The sequence below is a fragment of the Tachyglossus aculeatus genome, chromosome 10 (assembly GCF_015852505.1).
Source record: "Tachyglossus aculeatus isolate mTacAcu1 chromosome 10, mTacAcu1.pri, whole genome shotgun sequence".
Classification (NCBI taxonomy): Eukaryota; Metazoa; Chordata; class Mammalia; order Monotremata; family Tachyglossidae; genus Tachyglossus; species Tachyglossus aculeatus.
In genome coordinates, this window is record NC_052075.1 from 20,323,541 (window position 1) to 20,343,676 (window position 20,136).

General features: G+C 41.6%; 1 protein-coding gene across 1 annotated transcript; it reads right to left on the bottom strand.

The window, feature by feature from the left end:
• Nucleotides 1-4,668: 4,668 nt before the first annotated feature.
• Nucleotides 4,669-17,962, bottom strand: SPON2 (spondin 2). Its single transcript, XM_038753175.1, has 6 exons — nucleotides 17,452-17,962; nucleotides 16,448-16,675; nucleotides 14,837-15,060; nucleotides 14,128-14,319; nucleotides 11,911-12,085; nucleotides 4,669-5,825 (listed from the first exon to the last, which is right to left on the bottom strand). The coding sequence occupies exons 2-6, from the start codon at nucleotides 16,668-16,670 to the stop codon at nucleotides 5,647-5,649; spliced, it is 993 nt and encodes a 330-aa protein (XP_038609103.1). The 5' UTR covers nucleotides 16,671-16,675; nucleotides 17,452-17,962; the 3' UTR covers nucleotides 4,669-5,646.
• Between the last annotated feature and the right edge of the window lie 2,174 nt (nucleotides 17,963-20,136).

A 20,136-nucleotide genomic window follows, 5' to 3' on the forward strand; every position in this document is an offset into this window, starting at 1 on the left:
CATCTGCTAGTGACTCCCATGCAGATAATTGCAGTAAAAGTCCACAGAACACGATAAAAAGAAATGTAAACTGTGGCGCCTTCTCAGACACAAAGGCATCAAAGTTCATTCTGTAGCTCTGACATACTACTGCTTCCTAGGGAGGATTAAGGGACCAATTGATCACATTTTAGTGTCTCAACATATAAAAATCTGCAGAATGTTTAAAAAAAGGGGGGGGGGGAATGTCATAAGAAACGTCCAGAAGTGGAATATGGCAAGTCCCAAAATATAATTAAATATATAAGTTATATTACTCTCTTCTCAGTATTTCAGTAGAAATGTCCATTTGAGGCACAATGCCATGTTGGAAAAACCCAAAACCAAACTCAGACTCACGGTACATGTATAACTTTCTATTAGAAACCTCAGGGTCCATGATAGTCATGCATCTCCCCCGCATTTCTAATAATAATAATAATAATTTCCATATTTGGCAAGTGCTTATTATGAGCCAAGTGCTAAGCAAAGGGCTGGGGTTGTTCTAATTGATAAGGTCAGACATAGTCTCCGCCCTGCCTGAGGCTCACAGTCTAAGAGGGAGGAAGAACATTTTACAAAAGAAGAAACTGAGACACAAAAAAGTCAACTGAGTTGCCCATGGTCCCACAACAAGCCAATGGTGCAATTAGGTTGGAACCGAGGTTATTCATGGCACACTTCCATTTTAGCTGCTGCTGGGAAATGTGGCTTACTTCATTGTGAAGCATAATCAATCGATCAATCAATGGTATTGGTTGAGCACTTACTATGTGCCGAGCACTGTACTATGCACTTGAGAGAGTAATCAATCAATCAATCATATTTAGTGAGCACTTACTGTGTGCAGAGCACTGTACTAAGCGCTTGGGAAGTACAAGTTGGCAACATATAGAGACGGTCCCTACCCAACAGTGGGCTCATAATAGTAATAGCATGTGTTAAGCACTTACTATGAGCCAGGCACTGTACTAAGTGCCAAGGTGGACAGAAGCAAATCAGGTTGAACATAACTCCACGTGGGGCTCCCAGCCTCAAACTCCATTTTACAGATGAGGCAACTGAGGCCCAGAGAAGTGAAGTGACTTGCTCAAGGTCATAAAGAAGACAAGTGGCAGAGTCAGGATTAGAACCCGTGACCTTCTGACTCGTAGGCCCATGCTCTGTCCACTACAGCATCCTGCTTCAAGTACAAGATAACAAAATTAGCAGACACATTTCCCTGCACATAAGAGCTTAAATAATGCTGTCAGGATCCAAGACCAGCACAAAGTTGCCTATCCTGTAAACTTTGCTGATTTTGACCGAGTTCGTGTTGATGTACAACTTTCAACAACTATGTCCTACCCAGCTGAAGGTCTGAGTGGGTTGATGCCTGTCTACTTGTTTTATTTTGTTGCCTGTCTCCCCCTTCTAGACCGTGAGCCCGTTGTTGGGGAGGGATTGTCTCTATTTCTTGCCAAATTATACTTTCCAAGCACTCTGCACACAGTAAGTGCTCAATAAATGTGATTGAATGAATGAATGAACAAATGTTTAGAGCAAAACTTCTGAAGATAGGCAGATTGGTGCTGCAGCTGACGATGAGGAGGACAGTGACTCTTCTGTCTCTGCCCATCAGGTTGTAGCTATCAGTCAATCCACCAGAAGAATTTGTTGAGCACTTGCTCTGAGCTCTGCACTGTACTAAGCTCTAGAGTATAACAAAGAAAGTGCAAAAAAATGGAGGTAGTAGACATGTTCCCTACCCACGGTGAGCTCACAGCCTAGAGCCATAAAGAAGTTTACATCGGGAACTTGCTGTGGTGTGATTGAATCAATCAATCAATCAATGGTATTCACTGGGTGTTTAGCATGAGCAGAGCACTGAACTAAGCACTGGGGTAGATACAAGCTAATCAGGCTGGACGCAGTCTGTGATCCCACATGGGGACCTCAGACTTAATCCCCATTTTACAGATGAGGCAACTGAGGTGAACCCTCCTTACCTGGGATGATAAACACTGGTTCTAATCTGCCTTTCGCTGAATTGAAAACCAGGTGGGAATTCCAAGAACTGTTAAGCAAACGGTCTCTTCAAATTCTTTTTAATTTTTCACCAGTTGGAGATATGGCCGTCAATCATACAGAATTTTCTAAGCCTCTGTCGACTCAGGCTAAGTGGATATCTGAAGTAATTATCAATCAATCAGTGGTATTTATTGAGTACTTACAGTTGCAGAGCACTGTATTAAGTGCTTGGGAGTACAACAGAGTCAGTGGACATGTTCCCTGCCTGCAATGAGCTTACAGTCTAGAGGGGGTTTATCTAATAATTCAATCATTGTAGAAAACCAAACTGGAAAATTCAAGGCCAAATCCCGACCTTTTCCTCTGAGGAGACAGAGAGGAGGTCGATTAAATTATGGAGACAAACACCCTTACCTAGCCATTTCATTTTCCCTCTAGACTGTAAGCTCATTGTGGGTAGAGAATGTCTGTTTACTGTTATTTTGTATTCTCCCAAACACACACTACAGTGCTCTGCACACAATAAGCACTCAAAAAATATTGTTGAATGAATTTTCTCTCTTTAGATACAGTCAATGTTTCCTTTTGGCCTCATCTGTGCTGGGACAAACCTAATTGTTTTGCAAACAAATGTTTCACTTCATAGTCATAACCGCTCAAGGATAAATTTCAATAGCGAATGTTTGTTTTACCACCAAATGTTTTCCAGTGAAAGCATTTACTGCTACAAATACCCCAGCTTATCCAACATTTATTTTTAAGGCAGATGTTTTTGCAAATATTTATCCCTACCCCGATGCGCTTTCATTCTGAACAGAAACTCTCTTAAATCTTACTATCTGCCCGGTCGAAACCTTGAAAAAGTGTTTGTGCTCTAATGGCAGATCAAACATTTAAAAAATATTTTCTTTGTGAAATCCCTTTGCGATTAAAGTTTCCCAAACGGTTTTCATCTTTAAGTGGAAGATTATGCTGAGCAATCTGTGACATTTTAAAAATCTCTTCTGTACCCACCCCTAACCCCAAGCTCAACCATTAGCACTGGTTAATATTAGGTAATACTGTCTTCTAAGACTACTTAGACCACCCATCGAACCACAATGTTATCATGACCTTCATCATCATCATAACCATTGTAAACAACATGTAGTTAGCATCTTCTGCACGCTCAAGTTAATAACAATAATGGTTTATTTCATTCATTCATTTAATCATATTTATTGAGCACTTATGGTGTGCAGAGCACTGTACTAGGTGTTTGGGAAGTACAAGTTGGCAATGTATAGAGATGGTCCCTACCCAACAATGGGATCACAGTCACTTATTTGTTAAGTGATTACTGTGTGCCAAGGAGTCTCCTAAAGCACTGGAGAGATCAATCAATCAATGGTATCAATCGAGTGCTTACTATGTGCAGAGACAGTACAGAGTTGGTAGAAACATTCCCTGTCCACAAAAAGCTTACAGTCTATATTATAAAGTATTCATTTATATTAATGTCTGTCTCCTCTCTAGATTCTAAGCTCATCATGGGCAGAGAACATGAAGCAGCGTGGCTTTGTGGAAAAGAGCACTGGCTTGGGGGTCAGGGGATGTGGGTTCTAGTCTTGGCTGTACCACCTGTCTGCTGTGTGACCTTGGGCAATCCACTTAACTTCTCTGTGTCTCGGTTACCTCATCTGTAAAGGGCGATTAAGACTGTGAGCCCCACGTGGGACAACCTGATCGCCTTGCACCTACCCTAGCACTTAGAACAAGGCTTGGTAAATAATAAATGCTTAACAAATATCATAATTATTACTAATCCTGTTATATTGTTTTATATTATACTCTCCCAAGCACTTCGTACAGTGCTCTGCACATAGTAAGTGCTCAGTAAATACTATTGATTGGTAAAACTATAATACTACTATTGCTACATTACAGCAATTACTGCAAGTACTACTACTACTACTAATAATAATAATGATGATGATGGCATTTATTAAGCGCTTACTATGTGCAAAGCACTGTTCTAAGTGCTGAGGAGGTTACAAGGTGATCAGGTTGTCCCATGGGGGGCTCATAGTCTTAATCCCCATTTTACAGATGAGGTAACTGAGGTCCAGAGAAGTTAAGTGACTTGCCCAAAGTCACACAGCTAACCATTGGTAGAGCCAGGATTTGAACCCATAACCTCTGACTCCAAAGCCCAGGCTCTTCCCACTAAGCACGTTGCTTCTCAGTCACGCTGCTTCTTGTAGCAGTAGTATTAGTACTACTACTACTGCTACTTTTGTTATTACTGCTACTACTGCTGCTCTTGCTGCTGCTACTACTACTTGTCTTGTCTTAGACTGTCAAGCCATCTCCGGACCCATAGAGACTCCATGGACACATCTCTCCCAAAATGCCCCACCTCCATCTGCCATCATTCTGGTAGTGTATCTGTAGAGTTTTCTTGGTCAAAATACAGAACTAATTTACCATTGCCTCCTTCTGTGCAGTAAACGCGAGTCTCCACCCTCGACTATCTCCCATGCCACTGCTGCCCAGCACGGGTGAGTTTTGACTTGTAGCAGATTACCTCTCATTTTTCTTTTTCTACCTCCATTTTTTGGATTACTTTTAGGTATACAAGGAATTCACATCCACCAATACTTAAGAAGAAAGGTGAAAACATTTATTCATTGACCACAAGAGCTATCATTAACAAACAAAAATTCTTTAGGTGAATCCCCTAGAATCCTTCAGTTTGTTCTAGTTCAAAGATGATTTTATTGGTAACTTGAAAATTCCAAAGGAGCAAAGAACAAGTTTCAAGAATCCCACCAGAGATCCAGGGGAGTTACAATGGATTCTCAGACACCTGCACCTCTAGGTGCTTCTGTCAACTCAGTAAAAGGAGTGTTTTCTCCAATCCCGGGGCAAGTGCCTAATGCTGTTCCGTGATATCAGGACCCCAGGAGTTCAATCATGCCTTTAATTATCCCATCTAGCCTGAAACATCTGGCCACCCACATTCAAATAAGTGTTTCCTGGAGAGACCAGCGGCATTTAAAGGTCAACATCAAAGGTAATAAATTATCATCCAACATAATTTAGAGCGACGTAATAATTAGCCATAAAGGTATAAATAAACCTCCGAGAATCTAGACTCTTACATCTGAGAAAAGCAGTGGTCTCCTTTAGAGATTTTGTTTTGGAAAGATTTGTTGATAGTAAGGAAATTCACCTATCCAAAAAGTCTTCCTTTTAGCCACTAGAGGGTATTGACAGTATTTATGGTATTGAGGGAAAATAGCTTTTTGGAGGTTTGCTTTCTAAAATGCAGTCAGGAATTGTTGCAGAAACATTTAGAAAGGAAACAAAAACATCTTCATCTCAAACAATAAATGGCCTCCCCAGCCTCACAAAAGCCACGTTCAGTAAAATTCCACGATACCCCTGAATTAGAAAAGATACCATTGTTCTGGGCAGGGAATGTGTCTATTATAACGTTCTACTGTACTCCGCCAAGCGCTTAGTACAGTGCTCTCCGCACAGTAAGCGCTCAATAAATACGATTGAATGACTGACATAGCAAAGAATCAACTTTGGGAAATCTGTTGCATTTAAGCGATCCACGTGCTAAACCTGCTAGACACAATTGTCAGGTTCACATTCGGAATCCTCTTCGAGATCCGGGCAAGGGGTCCCATTGTTGGCAGACTGGACACGAACGTAGCGAGTTCTGCTTTTGGTTCCTAATTTGCCACAGGTGCCTGTGCACAGACCCCAAGAGGACCACAGGGAAACTTCGCAATCCAGGGGTGTTTCTGGAATACACAGAAATAGGAGAAAGATTCAGCGGGATGGAGAAAACAAGGAAGGTAGGTTGGTTTAAAGAAAAAACTCGAGAGAAAATTAACCAGCAGCAACAAGAAATCTCAACTACCACCTCTGCATAATCCCTTCCTTGATTAAACCTTCTTTCCCCCACTCCCTCTCCCTTCTGCATCATCCATGCACTTGGATCTGTGATTATTGGGAATTTATGTTCTTATCTCTAATTTATAAGCGTTTAGTACTTGTTCGCTGTGTGACCTTGGCTAAGCAACTTAACTTCTCTGTGCCTCAGTTACCTCACCTGTAAAATGGGGATTTAGACTGTATGCCCCACGTGGGACAATCTGATTACCTGGTATCTACCCCAGCGCTTAGAACAGCGCTTGACACATAGCAAGCGCTTAACAAATACCATCATTATTAGTAGTAGTAGTACAGTGCTTTGCACACAGTAAGTGCTCAATAAATACGATTGAACCAATGAATATTAGAAATTTTTGTCTGTCTCCCCCTCTAAACTGTAAGATGGATGTGGGCAGGGAATGCTTCTAACAGTTCTGTGGTACTCTCCCCAGTGCTTAGGACAGGGCTCTGCACACACTAAGCGCTCAATAAATACCATCAGTGATGATGAGGAGAAGGATGAAGAAGCCTAAAGGCTCCCCTTTTTCAAGCTTGATTGTTTTGGCTTTTTCAAAATGTGGGCCTGATATTTCTTTTTATATGTTAAATTTTAGTCAGTTTCCTCCTGGAGGGTATCAAAATGATCTGCTCAAAAATACAGAACTACATTTTTTTTTTATTCCTATAATAAAAACCATATGTTGCCTGGTAAATAAAAGCTTGTGTTTTCTGCTTTTGAAAATGAGATAACATTAAACTGCAGTTTAAAGGTTACTTGAAGTACTGGATTGTGGATTATATTTACCAGCTGTAAAATGTTCCTATGCTGAAAAAAAGTTCTGGAAAGGAGCACTATCTAATAGTAGTTATAATCATAACAGAAAATATTTAATAAATGCTTAGCTAATGGAATTGTTAGTTACCATGCTTAACACTAACATTTTGATTAAGTATTCTAATCCCTCTCTTGGGTGCAGATATTATTAATATAGCTTTTTTCCTCCACATTTTCCATTTTAATTCTGCTCCATTCCTTTGAATAAATAAAGAAAATATTCAGTTTTGTTTATGGCTGAACCATTTCGAAATATTCTTTAATATTCCTTTAAAAAAAGTTAAGTGCCTCTTCTTGCTCTCCCACAAGCCTTAACTAATTCAACATGTTCTAAAACAAAATGTATTTTATTGGGAATTCACTGAGCCAGACTGGGCTAATAGATAATGCACCGGATAGAGATGAATCTCTGGCATTGCCGATCAATCAGTGGTATTTACTGAGTGCGTACTATGAGCAGAGCACTGTACTAAGCGCTTGGGAGCAGTTGCACTGTAAGGAGAGTCCATAGACTTTAGTTTCCCCATAAGCAAAATGGGGAGTGTAAATCTACCAGCTGGCTTCATGGGGAGAATGTGAGGATTAATAAAACAATGTGGGAAATACACATAGAGTTGGTTGAGATCCTTGAAAACAGTGCTGCTCTTAAATACCTGAATTGTCCAGGTCTCCCTTGAAGACCAAGTGTAAGTGGGTTGTGGATCCATCTTATGCTATAAAGACATCATTTAAGCTCTTCATTCATTCATTCAATCATATTTATTGAGTGGTTACTATGTGCTGAGTACTGTACTAAGTGCTTGGGAGAGTAGAATACAACATTAAATGGACACATTCCCTGCCCACAATGAGTTTTTCAGTCTAGAGGGGAAGAGCTCTTCTGCAGCCCAAAGTTTCAAACCTTTAAAAGCAGCATGGACTAGTGGATAGAGCATGGGCCTGAGAGTCAGAAGGACCTGGGTTCGAGTCCCAGCTCTACTATTTGTCTACTGTGCGACTTTGGGCAAGTAGCTTCATTTCTCTAAGCCTCACTTCCTCATCTGTAAAATGGGGATTAAGGCTGTGAGCCCCATGTGGATTCATATGTTACCAACTTGTACTTCCCAAGTGCTTAGTACAGTGCTGTGCATACAGTAAGTGCTCAATAAATGAATTAATGAATGGAACAGGGACTGTGCCCAACCTGATTAGCTGGTATCTATCCCAGTGCTTACAACAATGCTTGGTACACAGTAAGCATTCTTAACAAACACCATTAAAAAAACCACAAGGTACTGTATTTGAAGAGTTTTTGTCCCTATCATATCACCTGGACCTAGAGGGGTAGCAAGTTCATTATATATTGTCAGGGCAGATGAAATAATCCAGGAGAAGTGCTTTGAGCTACTAAAAAGAAAGGTGATCTAGAAAATCAAGGTGGTATTATTATAATACACAGCATTCATAACTGAAGGCATAAAAATGTCAAAGACAAAATACAGTTATTCCCTGCCCTAGGTGTGGAAGAACGTGTCACAGAGACTCAGTAGTGAACCTTTCATTTCACTTCAAGAGGCCATTTGAAATCTGCCTTACGTTAGTAGTATATCCATAATGAAATGGCTCTATCAGATTAGCCCACTCCATTCCAAATACACAGAGTACAGGAGTTACCCTTGTTTCAATGCCTCCTTCAAGATGCTGGAAACATTGATTTTGGAAGAAAGTTTTAAAGGATTCAATATATGCAGCTTAGTTCAGTGAAGGCTAAAGGGGTCAGGAAAAAAATCTACAAGAGCTTAAGCCCTAGAAGACAGAAATAGTTTATGAGTAATTCTCTGGATTTAGAATATGTTTAGTTCCATACAAATTTAAATAAAGACCATGTGAAGAAAATCTACTTAACCAAGATATGTATTCCTATACTGAAGGAAGATTTTCCCGGTAGAGAACAGAAGCTGAAAGCTGGGAAAAAAAATGTGGTATTTGTTAGGCACTTAGTATGTGCCAAACCCTGTACTAAGACCTGTGGTAGATACAAGGTAAACAGATCCTACAAGGGGCTCAGCCTAAGTATGGGGGAGATGAAGGGACTGAGGCACAGAGAACAAAAGTGACTTGTCCGAGGTCATCCTGCAGGTATGTGGTGGAGGCTGGATTAGAACCCAGGTCCTCTGACGCTCAGGCCCGTGCTCTTTCCATTAGGCCATGCTGCTTCCCATGAAGACTTGACATGACAGAGAAAAGCCCTAGTCACTACACCTTGAGTCATAATTCTGCTCTGGGTGGGGTAATAACTTCAGAGTTATTCCCAACTTCTCCAATCCTCAGAAGGACGAGAGTCCATTGGGCCTATCATCCCTCTTGCCCTCAAACCACCATGCTGGATTTCTCTAGAGGGTGAGGATAGCTTGGAAACTAGTGACACGCAAACCACGGCTTAGTTTGGCATCACTCCATGTCCTTTCACGGATGCTCATCTTTCAGCTTCTCTGGATCCAGAAAGATGGATATCTGGGGTGACATTGGGGGAAAGGGAAAAAAAACTCCTATCCTCCCTCCCCACTCCCCATATCCCTTGAATATGTGGCAGTAAGAAAGCACTGTCCTGCAGCATAGCACAGTGGATACAGCACAGGCCTGGGTGTCAGAAGGTCATGGGTTCTAATCCCAGCTCGGCCACTTATCTGCTGTGTGACCTTGGACAAATCACTTCACTTCTATGGGCCTCTGTTCCCTCTTCTGTAAAATGGGGATTAAGACTGTGAGCCCCATGCGGGTCATGGACTGTGTCCAACCTGATTAGCTTCTATTTCCACCAGCACTTAGCACAGTGCCTGGCACATAGTAAACACTTAACAAATACCGTTAAAAAAAACTCATTGTAGGTCTTCAACCCCATAATCCTTCCTGCCTGTGGGGGTGAGAACTGAGCATCTTCATTAATTCTCTCCTGCTGCCATCTGCAGCCATGCTCATATCTGAGACCCCTTCCTATTCATCGGTCATGTGAAAAGGAATGTGCAACTCTCTATGGGTGCTCAATAAATACTATTTTAGTGATTAATCGGTGGTATTTATTGAGCACTTACTGTGTGCAGTGCACTGTACTAAGTCCTTGGGAGAGTCCAAAACAACCTAGTTGGTAGATACATTCCCTGCCCACAAGGAGCTTGCAGTCTAGATGATAATAATGACGATGATGGTGACGATGAGCCTTGAAACTGGAAAATATACCCTAAGGAAGAACAGCAGGTGCAGGCTCACTGGCTCTGTTGTACTTTCCCAGGTGCTTAGTACAGTACTCTGCACACACTAAGCGCTCAGTTGATTGATTTTTTATGGTATTTGCTAAAACGTTTACTATATGCCAGGCACTGTACTAAGCAATGGGGTAGACATGCTTATCAAGTTGGACATGGTCCATGTCCCACATGGGGCTCACGGTCTCAATCCCCATTTTACAGATGAGATAACTGAGGCCCAGAGAAGTGAAGCGACTTGCCCAAGGTCACACAGCAGGCAAGTGGCGGAGCCGGGATTATAACCCCAGTCCTTCTGACCCCCAGAAGAGGACGGCAATGCTGCTTCTGATTAATTGACTGATTAATTGACTGATCTGCCCTATTCCACCTTACTCCTCCTACAGTCCCACCCCTTCTACTTTTCATGGCCATCCTGGGACAGTGAGAGAATCCCTCAGACTATTTTGCCGCTGTCCAAGAGAGGCTTTATGACCTTCCATCCATGCTCTGGACTAACCTACTCGCTCTCAAGCCAACCTACTCATTATGCCTTGTTTTCATCTCACCCCTCCCTCCTGCTAGGCATTTCCTCCCCCTTCATCTCCAGCAGACCACTGCTCTATCCATCTTCAAGTTCCTTCAGAAGTCACATCTCCTCCAGGAGGCTGTCCCTGATTCACCTCTCATCCACCCACCCTATTTTCCCACCTACCATCACTTCAACCTTCGCATTTGGAATTAATTCCCCCACTCAGCACTGTTACACTTACCAACATAACTGTAAATTATTCAATATCTATCTCACCTTCTAGACTATTAGGTCACTGTGGACAGGGATTATATCGTACTCTTTCAAGTGCTTGGCACAGTGTTCTACACTGCAAGCACTCAATAAATACAGCTGACTGATTGATTCAGCACTGGCACATCCCTTAAGCACTTAGGTATCTCCCTCCCCAACTCCCATTAGTACTTATGTACATATTTTTATAAGTTATTGCTTCTGCAGGCCTGTCACTGATTTTATTAAAAGTCTTCCTACCTAGGGCGGGTGAACGTGAGGTTGGTGATCATGTCCATACATAATTTTGCACTCTCCCATATGCTTAGTACAGTGTTCTGTCCAGAGTAAGTGTTCAATAATTACTATTGTCTGAGTGAATGAGAGTTGAGCTGTTCAGTTTCATCACTCAGGCAGAGGTGAAGCTGAGTGCTAGACTACAATAGTTTATGAGGATTATGAATCTATCTATCCTAAATCTCATAGATAGAGAGAGAGAGACATAAGATAGATAGCTAGATAAATAGATGGATAGATAGATAGATAGATAGATAGATAGATAGATAGATATAGATAGATAGATAGATAGATAGAAAGAAAAATAGAAACAGCATGGCCTAGTGGAAAGATCATGGGCCTAAGAGTCAAACTCCACCACTTACCTACTCGTGACCTTGGACAAACCAATTCACTTGTCTGTGCCTCAGTTTCCTCATATGCAAAATGGGGATGCAGTACCCATTCTCCCTCCTACTTAGGCTGTGAGACCCATTTGGGACCTGATGACAATGTATCTATCCCATTGTTTTAGTACAGTGCATGGTACAAACTAAGCACTTAACAAATGTTAGTATCATCATAACAATTGCATCTACTCTCCATAAACACTGGGATAGTTGTCCAATTCATTCATTCATTCAATCATATTTATTGAGCGCTTACTGTGTGCAGAGCACTGTACTAAGTGCTTGGGAAGTACAAGTTGGCAACATATAGAGATGGTCCCTAATCAGCAATGGGCTCACATTCTAGTGTGTCAATTGTGTCCAATGGATCACATCTTCATTTCTCCTCATAAAAAAAACAAACCTGGAACATCTGGAGATAATTACCTGAGAGGGCATCGTCTATCTCATTCCCAATGGCAGGCAGGTCAGGTTGAGTAGGTGCAAAGCCCATTTTGTTTTGTTGAAGTTTGAAGAGGGTCACTCGAGCAATTGGGGGCAGAGATTTCAGCTTGGGATAATAAAATGAGTTGGCCGGATGACTCGGAGATGAAGATGTTATCTGAGGAAAAAAACAAATCAAAGTCACTGGCAAGAGATGCGTGAGACATTCAAATATTTGGGCCAGGCTTTATAATAATGATGATAATAATAATAATTGTGGTATTTGTGGTATTTGTTAAGCACTTACTATGTGTCAGGTTCTGTACTAAGTTCTGGGAAAAACCAAACCATTGGCAAGAGATGACAGATATTTAAACATTTGGGTCTGCCTTATTAATAATAATAATTGTGGAATTTGTTAAGTGCTTACTATGTGTCAAGCTCTGTACTAGGATTTGGGAAAAACAAAACAAGGTCATTAGCAAGAGATGAGTGAGACATTTACACACTTGGACTAGCCATAACAATGATAATAATTGTGGTATTTGTTAAGCACTTACTCTGTGTCAAGCACTGTACTAAGCACTGGGATATATGCAAGATAATCAGGTCCCACATGGGGTTCACAGTCTAAGTAGGAGGCAGAAGAGGTATTGAATTTTGCAGGTGAGGGAATTGAGGCACAGAGAAGTTAAGTGAGTCACCCAAGGTCACACAGCAGGCAAATGGTGGAGTCAGGATTAGAATCCAGGTCCTCTGATTCTCAGGCCTGTGCTCTTTCCAGCAGGCCATACCACTTCTCTGTTGAAATCCCTCTCTTGCTGTGCCTGCCTAACACCTGGTAGACTGGAAGATGGCCATTATCTATTATAGTCTGGAATGGTAAAACAATCAACTAATCAATCGTATTTATTGAGTGCTTACTGTGTGCCAAGCACTGTACTAAACGATTGAGAAAGCATGATATGACAGAGTTGGTAGATACACCCCCTACCCACAAGAAGCTTGCAGTCTAAAGAAGGAGTTTATACAGAGTATTTGGAAAACACAAGCCCAAAATGCAACTCTTCTTCAGTGATCTAAGCCTGAGCTTTTTTTTTTTAAATGGTATTAAGCACTTCTATGTGCCAGGCACTGTTCTGAACACTGAAGTAGATACGGTAATGAAGTTGGACACAGATGAGGTAACTGAGGCACAAAGAAGTAAAGTGACTTGCCCAAGGTCACACAGTGGACAAGTGGTGGAGCCAGGACTAATAATAATAATAATGATGATGATAGTATTTGTTAACCACTTACTGTATGTCAGGCACTGTTCTAAGCACTGGGGCAGATACAAAGTAATCAGGTTGGTCACAGTCCCTGTCCCACATGGGGTTCACAGTCTTAAACCCCATTTTGCAGATGAGGTAACTGAGGCACAGAGAAGTGAAGTGACTTGTCCATGGTCACTCATCAGACAAGTGGCAGAGGCAGGATTTGAACCCAGGTCCTTCTGACTTCCAGATCCATTCCCTATCCACTGAGCCATGCTGCTTCTTTCAAGAAATCCTCTGTGGATTTGGGGGAGGGAGGGAAGAAGGGATACTGAGAGAGAGCAGAGAAATTAAGATGCAACAAAGGGGCGGGGTGCCAGGGAATTGGAGTATGCAGGGAAACAATTCCTAAAGAAGGATGAGAAGCCTGAAACAGTAATTTAGCCAAATGCAAGTTGGCTTATTTGGGGTGAGTGAGGGGGGAAAGGAAGTCAAGAGGGGCTGCCAATATCCAGAAACTTGGCCAGCAGACCTTGTTTCAAAAATCAAATTATTTGGCCAGGGTCAAGTCAATCAAATTTTTTTTATGGTTTTCATGTCAATCTGTTTTTAAACTTGGCCTCTTTTAGCACCATTTCATTAATTCAATCGTATTCATTATGGTTTGATTAGATACTCTGCAGTGCAAACTCGCGTATGAGTTGTGTGAGAGGACACTTCAGAGCAGCCGTCTCTCTCCCTGACAAAAACAAAATCTGGTATCTGAATCACAGGATTGCCTCATCACCAACCCTGAAAGCACATCATCACCAAGATCGAGCCAACTCCACCAAAACAAAGGCAGAACAAGCTTCGCATGGAGTCGGCAGAGGTGCCTTAGTTGAAAACATGTCAGAATTCCCCTCAACGCTCTCTCCATTCTGCTAAAAGCAAAAGTCTTTTCACATACATCCCCGACATGTACCTCTGTGACTGCGTCCTGAGGAATAGTGGCAAAGTTTGGTGAAGAGAAAGTGAAGCCACTATCGGTCCCGGCATCATAAGGATAAAGATCTAACGTAACTTGTTCTTTCCACTGGTTCCCTTCACAGAGATTTAAACTGTCTACGCCAACAAACCAGTCAGGGCTCGGTATAATCTTCACTACAAATGAAACCTGGAAATTGAAAAAAAATAAAAAAGGACTAAATAGTATCATGCATCTACTACTGATGGCCAAAGGCCTGCCTGGACAATCAATCAATCATATTTATTGAGCGCTTACTGTGTGCAGAGCACCATATTAAGCATTTGGGAGAGTGCATTATAACAGAGTTGGTAGACACGATCCCTGCCCACCAGGAGCTTACTGTCTAGAGGAGGGAGATGGACTTAACATAAATAATTAAATTACGGATACGTGCAAAAGTGTTGAGGGACTGTAAAGACAGGCAACAGATTGGAAAAGGCTGGCTTCAGACCAGCCCCTTCTAGGCTGATTTCATTCAAAGATTTGCGTGTATTTCTTACGTCTGCATTTACATTAAATCCCTTCAACACTGGTGGATTTTTTCAGTCATGGCTTTGTAGGTTTCTGCAGTAGACCAAATGACACCTTTTTTTATTTACCTCCTGCTAACAGATGAATATAGCGGAAAAAGAATCCCTTAGGTGAGAAATGAAAATGTACTTACTAATGAGTGTCTTGAATGTACTTCTAGTTCAGTAGATGTTTGCCCTGTGCCACTGGATATGGCCGAAGCTGAGAAGACACCATGAACGCTTTGAATCTTTTCACTGGCTGCTTCTATTTCCTTCATTAACGCCCAGACCTCTCCTTTCTCAGCAAAATCCCGCACTCCGTTGCTGACGTATTCATTCTCTTTCCACATGTTATAGTCAGAGCTGTGTGTGGCACCTATTTGAGAGAGAGAGTAAGCTGACTGAGCAGTGATAATAGTAACTGTGGTACATGTTAAGCGCTTAGTATGTACCAAGCATTGTTCTAAGCACTGGGGCAGATACAAGGTAATCAGGTTGGATATAGTACCTGTCCTACATGAGGCTCCCAAGCAGCATGGTCTAGTGGCGAAAGCATGGGCTTGGGAATCAGAGGACACGGGTTCTAATCCTGGCTTTGCTGCTGGTCTGCTGTGTGACCTTGGACAAGTTATTTCACTTCTCCGTGCCTCAGTTCCCTCACCTGTAAAACGGGGGTTAAGATTGTGAACCCCATGTGGGACAGGGACTGTGTCCAACTTGATTACCTTGTATCTACCCCATCGCTTAGAATAGTGTTTGGCACATAATAAGTGCTTAACAAATACCATAATCACTATTAATTATTATTAATCTCCATTTTTACAGATGAGAGAGCCGAGGCACAGAGAAGTGAAGTGACTTGCCCAGGGTCACACCCCGATGTCTCCCTTTGGTTTCAAGAACAGTGGCCCGATTTGCAAATTGACCCCAGGACCAGGCTTTGCTGGCTTGACTTTTCCGTGCACTTCAATAAATGTAGTCTGGGAAGCAGGCTCAGACCATGAACATTCTGGTGTCCTGCTTACAAATTGTGCACCAATCTTTATTTCTACATCAATCAATCATATTTATATGAGTATTCATGTTAACACCTGTCTATCTGTCTCCCCCTCTACACTGTGAAGTCAGTATGGGCAGGGAACCTGTCTGCTAATTCTGTTGCACTGTACTCTCCCAAGTGTTTAGTACAGTGCTCTGCACATAATGCAAGTTACATAATTTCTCGGTACCTCAGTTACCTCATCTGTAAAATGGGGATTAAGGCTGTGAGCCCCATGTGGGACAGTGACTGTGCACAACCTGATTAGCATGTATCTGCCCTAGCGCTTAGAACAGTGCTTGACACATAGTAAATTCTTAAATACCAGTTATTGTTATTATTATATTATTATTATTATTACATAGTAAGTGCTCGATAAATACCACTGATTGAGCATTTACTGTCTGCAGTGTACTGTACTGAGCGCCTGGAAGAGTACAATAGAACAATATAACAGATACACTCCCTGTCAAAATGAGCTTGTAGTCTAGAGGGAGAGACAGACATTAATAAAAAGACATAAATTACAGATATGTACATAAGTGCTTTGGGGCTGAGGGAGGGGTGAATAAACAGAGCAAACCAGGGCAATGCAGAAGGGAGTGGGAGAAAAATAAATGAGGGCTTAGTCAGGGAAAACCAAACCAGTACACCTCCCAAATCACTCCAACATCACTGTGGTAAAAGACACACATGGTTTCGGTGCTAGGCCGCCTTTACTTACCTAACACTGATGACCACTGAGCCGGAGGCCGGAATAGGGGATACTGCTTAGGGAAGGCAATCTGATTCCATTTCCCTGTAAAGGTTATGCCGTACTTAGCAAGCTCCTCTGCTCTGCAAACAGAATCTTCACCCACAGGCAGACAGCTGGCATAACCCAGGAGGGTTAAAAGGAGAGTCCAGATAACTTTGCAGGAACTGTAGACGAGCGTCAAGTTTTCCATTTTCCCTGCATATGGAAAGGAAGGGGGGGGGGGGGGAGCAGAGAGGAAGAAACGATCCACGTTAGCATTTATTAGTCATGCGGAGTCAAAACGAGTAAGTTCAGTCTAATGAAACGTAATGTAGCCTGCATCTGAATACAAAGAAAGCACACATGCAAACCTTCAAAGCTTAAGGCTCCAAACTCTAAGGATTGCAGATCTGAACTTTCCATACAGTATGCTGCAAATCTGTCACTGTACTTACAACAAGTGTGTCTAATGGAAAATAAAAATAATCTAAACCTTATTCATGATAATGTATTTGAAGAAATCTGTTTCTGGTTTTCTTCCTAAATCTTATTAGCCTCACATCTTGAATTAATTAGACTAGCAAATGTTTCTATGGAAAACATTAATGGTATATTTATTCTTTTAAAGATTAAATTGCATGTTACTTTGCCAAGAAGCATGATTTATTTTAAATTTATGTTCTGAAAATACTGTTTTATGGCATGCTCTTTAAAGTTAAATGAATTACAACTGTAATTCATTACTGAGCTGTCATATTTTGCATGAACTTTGTATTGTATGGAGAGAACTGGGAGAAAACATTTGAAAATGAACACAATAGAACTGCAGTCATGCTGGCACTAAACTTTGAGAACTCGGGCAGCTCTTCAAATTTGTAGATTAGGAAAATTGAGAAAATAAGAGAGAGGGCTTTTGATGAGAGAAAATTACAAAATGTAAGAGACACGATCAGTGGCATTTTCATTTATGAAAAGCATTCATGAATACTCACTGTTTCCTCTGAAGTCCTGCAGAGGTGAGGACACCTGCTTTCCTGGCGGCTGGCTTGTTCTCCAAGCGGGGACGGTGGGAGTCTTGCTATTTATGCCTGAAGAGGCTCTGCTCGGTCCAGCAATTATTGTAATCTTTAGACGGTCCAGTTCACAAAATGCACACCACACTCCCACTTGAACTTTTTTTGGATCGGTTATCAGTCTCCTGGGTGCCAGTTGGTCCACAGTCCCGTTAGGAACTCCTGATGCTGAGTAGACAAAGCATGGGCTTTAAAAAAAAAAAAAAAACTCCCTTAGATTAACACAGAGGCTCAACTTTTCTGGCGACTGTGCCGTTCACTATTCTTATTAATGCCTCTGAGCTATGGGTGAACTGATTCCGACACTTAAATAGTTCTGGTGGGAATGCTTTATATGAGAGGCATGTTTTCTTGTAAGTTTTATTGCCTAACTGATGCTTCTTCCAAACATTTTCTGAGATCACTCTCTCCCCTCCTCCACCCCTTCTCTCTTTCTCTCTCTCTCTCCCCTTCTCTCATCTTTCTCCTCCCTCTTTCCTGTGGACATTATCTCAATGTCTCTTTCTCTTCTAATACATCTGCAGTCATTACGTGGTTTCAGCTCAGAAGTGGTAAAGAAGTGTAGGAAATGCAAATTATCACATTTTTACCCACTCACTTTAGAAAGGGAATTACTTCACAAACTCCCCAATCCTAATATGTGTCACTCCTTTCCTCATCTAATTTTCCTGCACTCTGCTTCTGATGAATGCCAGGTGCAGAGAGCAGGCTTGCCAAACTAAAGACCCCTGACCTCACTGGTTCAAGGTTTCAAAGTGGTCAAGGGGATATTCCTGTTCTTGGCAAAACACAACTTCCTGTTTGTGCAAAAAGGCTTGAAAAAACTCAGAAGAATCTCTGTGCATTCCAATAGCCCTGTTCAAACAACATCTTCATGAGTTAAGCCTAAAAGACTCAGGAGCATATGGATTTGATTTCATATTGCTTAGGGTGACACATTTCATGAGAGAAACAGTTGACTGTAGGTGTTCGGTGTCTTCCAAACTTTTGAAGGAGTTTCAGTGACCACCCTCCCCCCCCAAAAAAATAGCCTAGGTAGAAGGTTCATTCAAACCCTTGGGAATTATTCAAGTCTAGAAATTTGAGGTTAATGAGTATATTTTAATAAATGTTTTGACCTCTTTGCAGCAATGTCTTATCCCATAGGTTCGGGGGGGAAAGGACCCTGAGAGGTCATCTCTTTCATCCCCCTGCTTATGAGTAGAATCAGTTTTAACCATCCAGGCAGAAGAGACCTTAGCAGATTTTCTGAAAGGTTTCATAAAGGGAGATTCCATAATCACCCTCAGGAACCCAATCTATTGTCTGACATCCCCATCAAAAAGTTCTTCCATATGGCTAACCTAAATCCCTCAAGTTGTAGCCTTAAACCCAAGTTTTGATCAATTGGAGATGCATCCTTCATATATGTTCAGTGTGATTATCACCTATCTACCACAGAGCTTAGTACAGTTCTTGGCACATAGTAAGCACTTAAACAGAGAAGCAGCATGGCCTAGTCGATAAAGCATGGACTTGGGAGGCAGAGGACCTGGGCTCTAATCTTGGCTCCATCACTTGTTTGCTGTGTGACCTTGAGCAAGTCACTCAACTTCTCTGTGCCTCATCTATCTCCTCTGTAAAATGGAGATTAAGACTTTAAGCTACATGTGGGACATGAACTATGTCCAACCTGATTAGCGTGTATCTACCCCAGTGCTTATTATGGTTCCTGGCACATAGGAAGCACTTAATAAATACTATAAAAAGTACTATAATTATTAAATCCTAATTTCTCCACATAGACAAGACAATGAATGGATTTTTGATTTCCTCTGCTTGTAGGAGGTTTCTCTATTTCTTATTTTTTACGGCATTTGTTAAGCACTCATATGTCAATCGCAGTTCCAAGCACTGGAGTAGATGATAGTTAATTAGGTTGGACATGGTCCCTGTCCCAGATGGAGCTCACAGTCAAAGTAGGAGGGAGAACAGGAGAACCAAGACACAGAGAAGTTAAGTGACTTGTCCAAGGTCACACAGCAAGCAGTCGGCAGAACTGGGTTTGGAACCCAGCTTCTCTCTCAGGCCCATGCTCATTCCATTAAGCAATGCTGTTTTCTTGACTCAAAGTAGACAAGGACCGTTCAAAAGGGTACTCATTCATTCAATTATATTTATTCAATCATTCATTCATTCAATCGTATTTATTGAGCACTTACTGTGTGCAGAGCACTGTACTAAGTGCTTGGGAACTACAAGTCAGCAACATTTAGAGACGGTCCCTACCCAACAACGTGCTGTCTAGAAGGGGGAGACAGACAACGAAACAAAACATGTAGACAAGTGTCAAAATCATCAGAACAAATAGAATTATAGCTATATGCACATCATTAACAAAATAAATAGAACAGTAAATATGTACAAGTAAAATATGGAGTAATAAATCTGTACAAATATATACAAGTGCTGTGGGGAGGGGAAAGAAGTAGGGCAGAGGGATGAGGATGAGGAGAGGAAAAAGGGGGCTCAGCCTGGGAAGGCCTCCTGGAGGAGGTGAGCTCTTATTGAGCGCCTACTGCTTACAAAGCACTGGACTAAGTGTTTGAAGTACTCTAATATTAC

What these genes read in the sequence shown, in the direction of transcription:
- SPON2 (XM_038753175.1), bottom strand. Translation starts at nt 16,670, where the DNA reads ATGGAAAACTTGACGCTCGTCTACAGTTCCTGCAAAGTTATCTGGACT. An exon ending in TCAGTGGTCATCAGTGTTAG is followed by an intron (nt 15,061 to 16,447) that starts GTAAGTAAAGGC and finishes TCTCTCAAATAG; the next exon opens with GTGCCACACACAGCTCTGAC. An exon ending in TACATTCAAGACACTCATTA is followed by an intron (nt 14,320 to 14,836) that starts GTAAGTACATTT and finishes TTCAATTTCCAG; the next exon opens with GTTTCATTTGTAGTGAAGAT.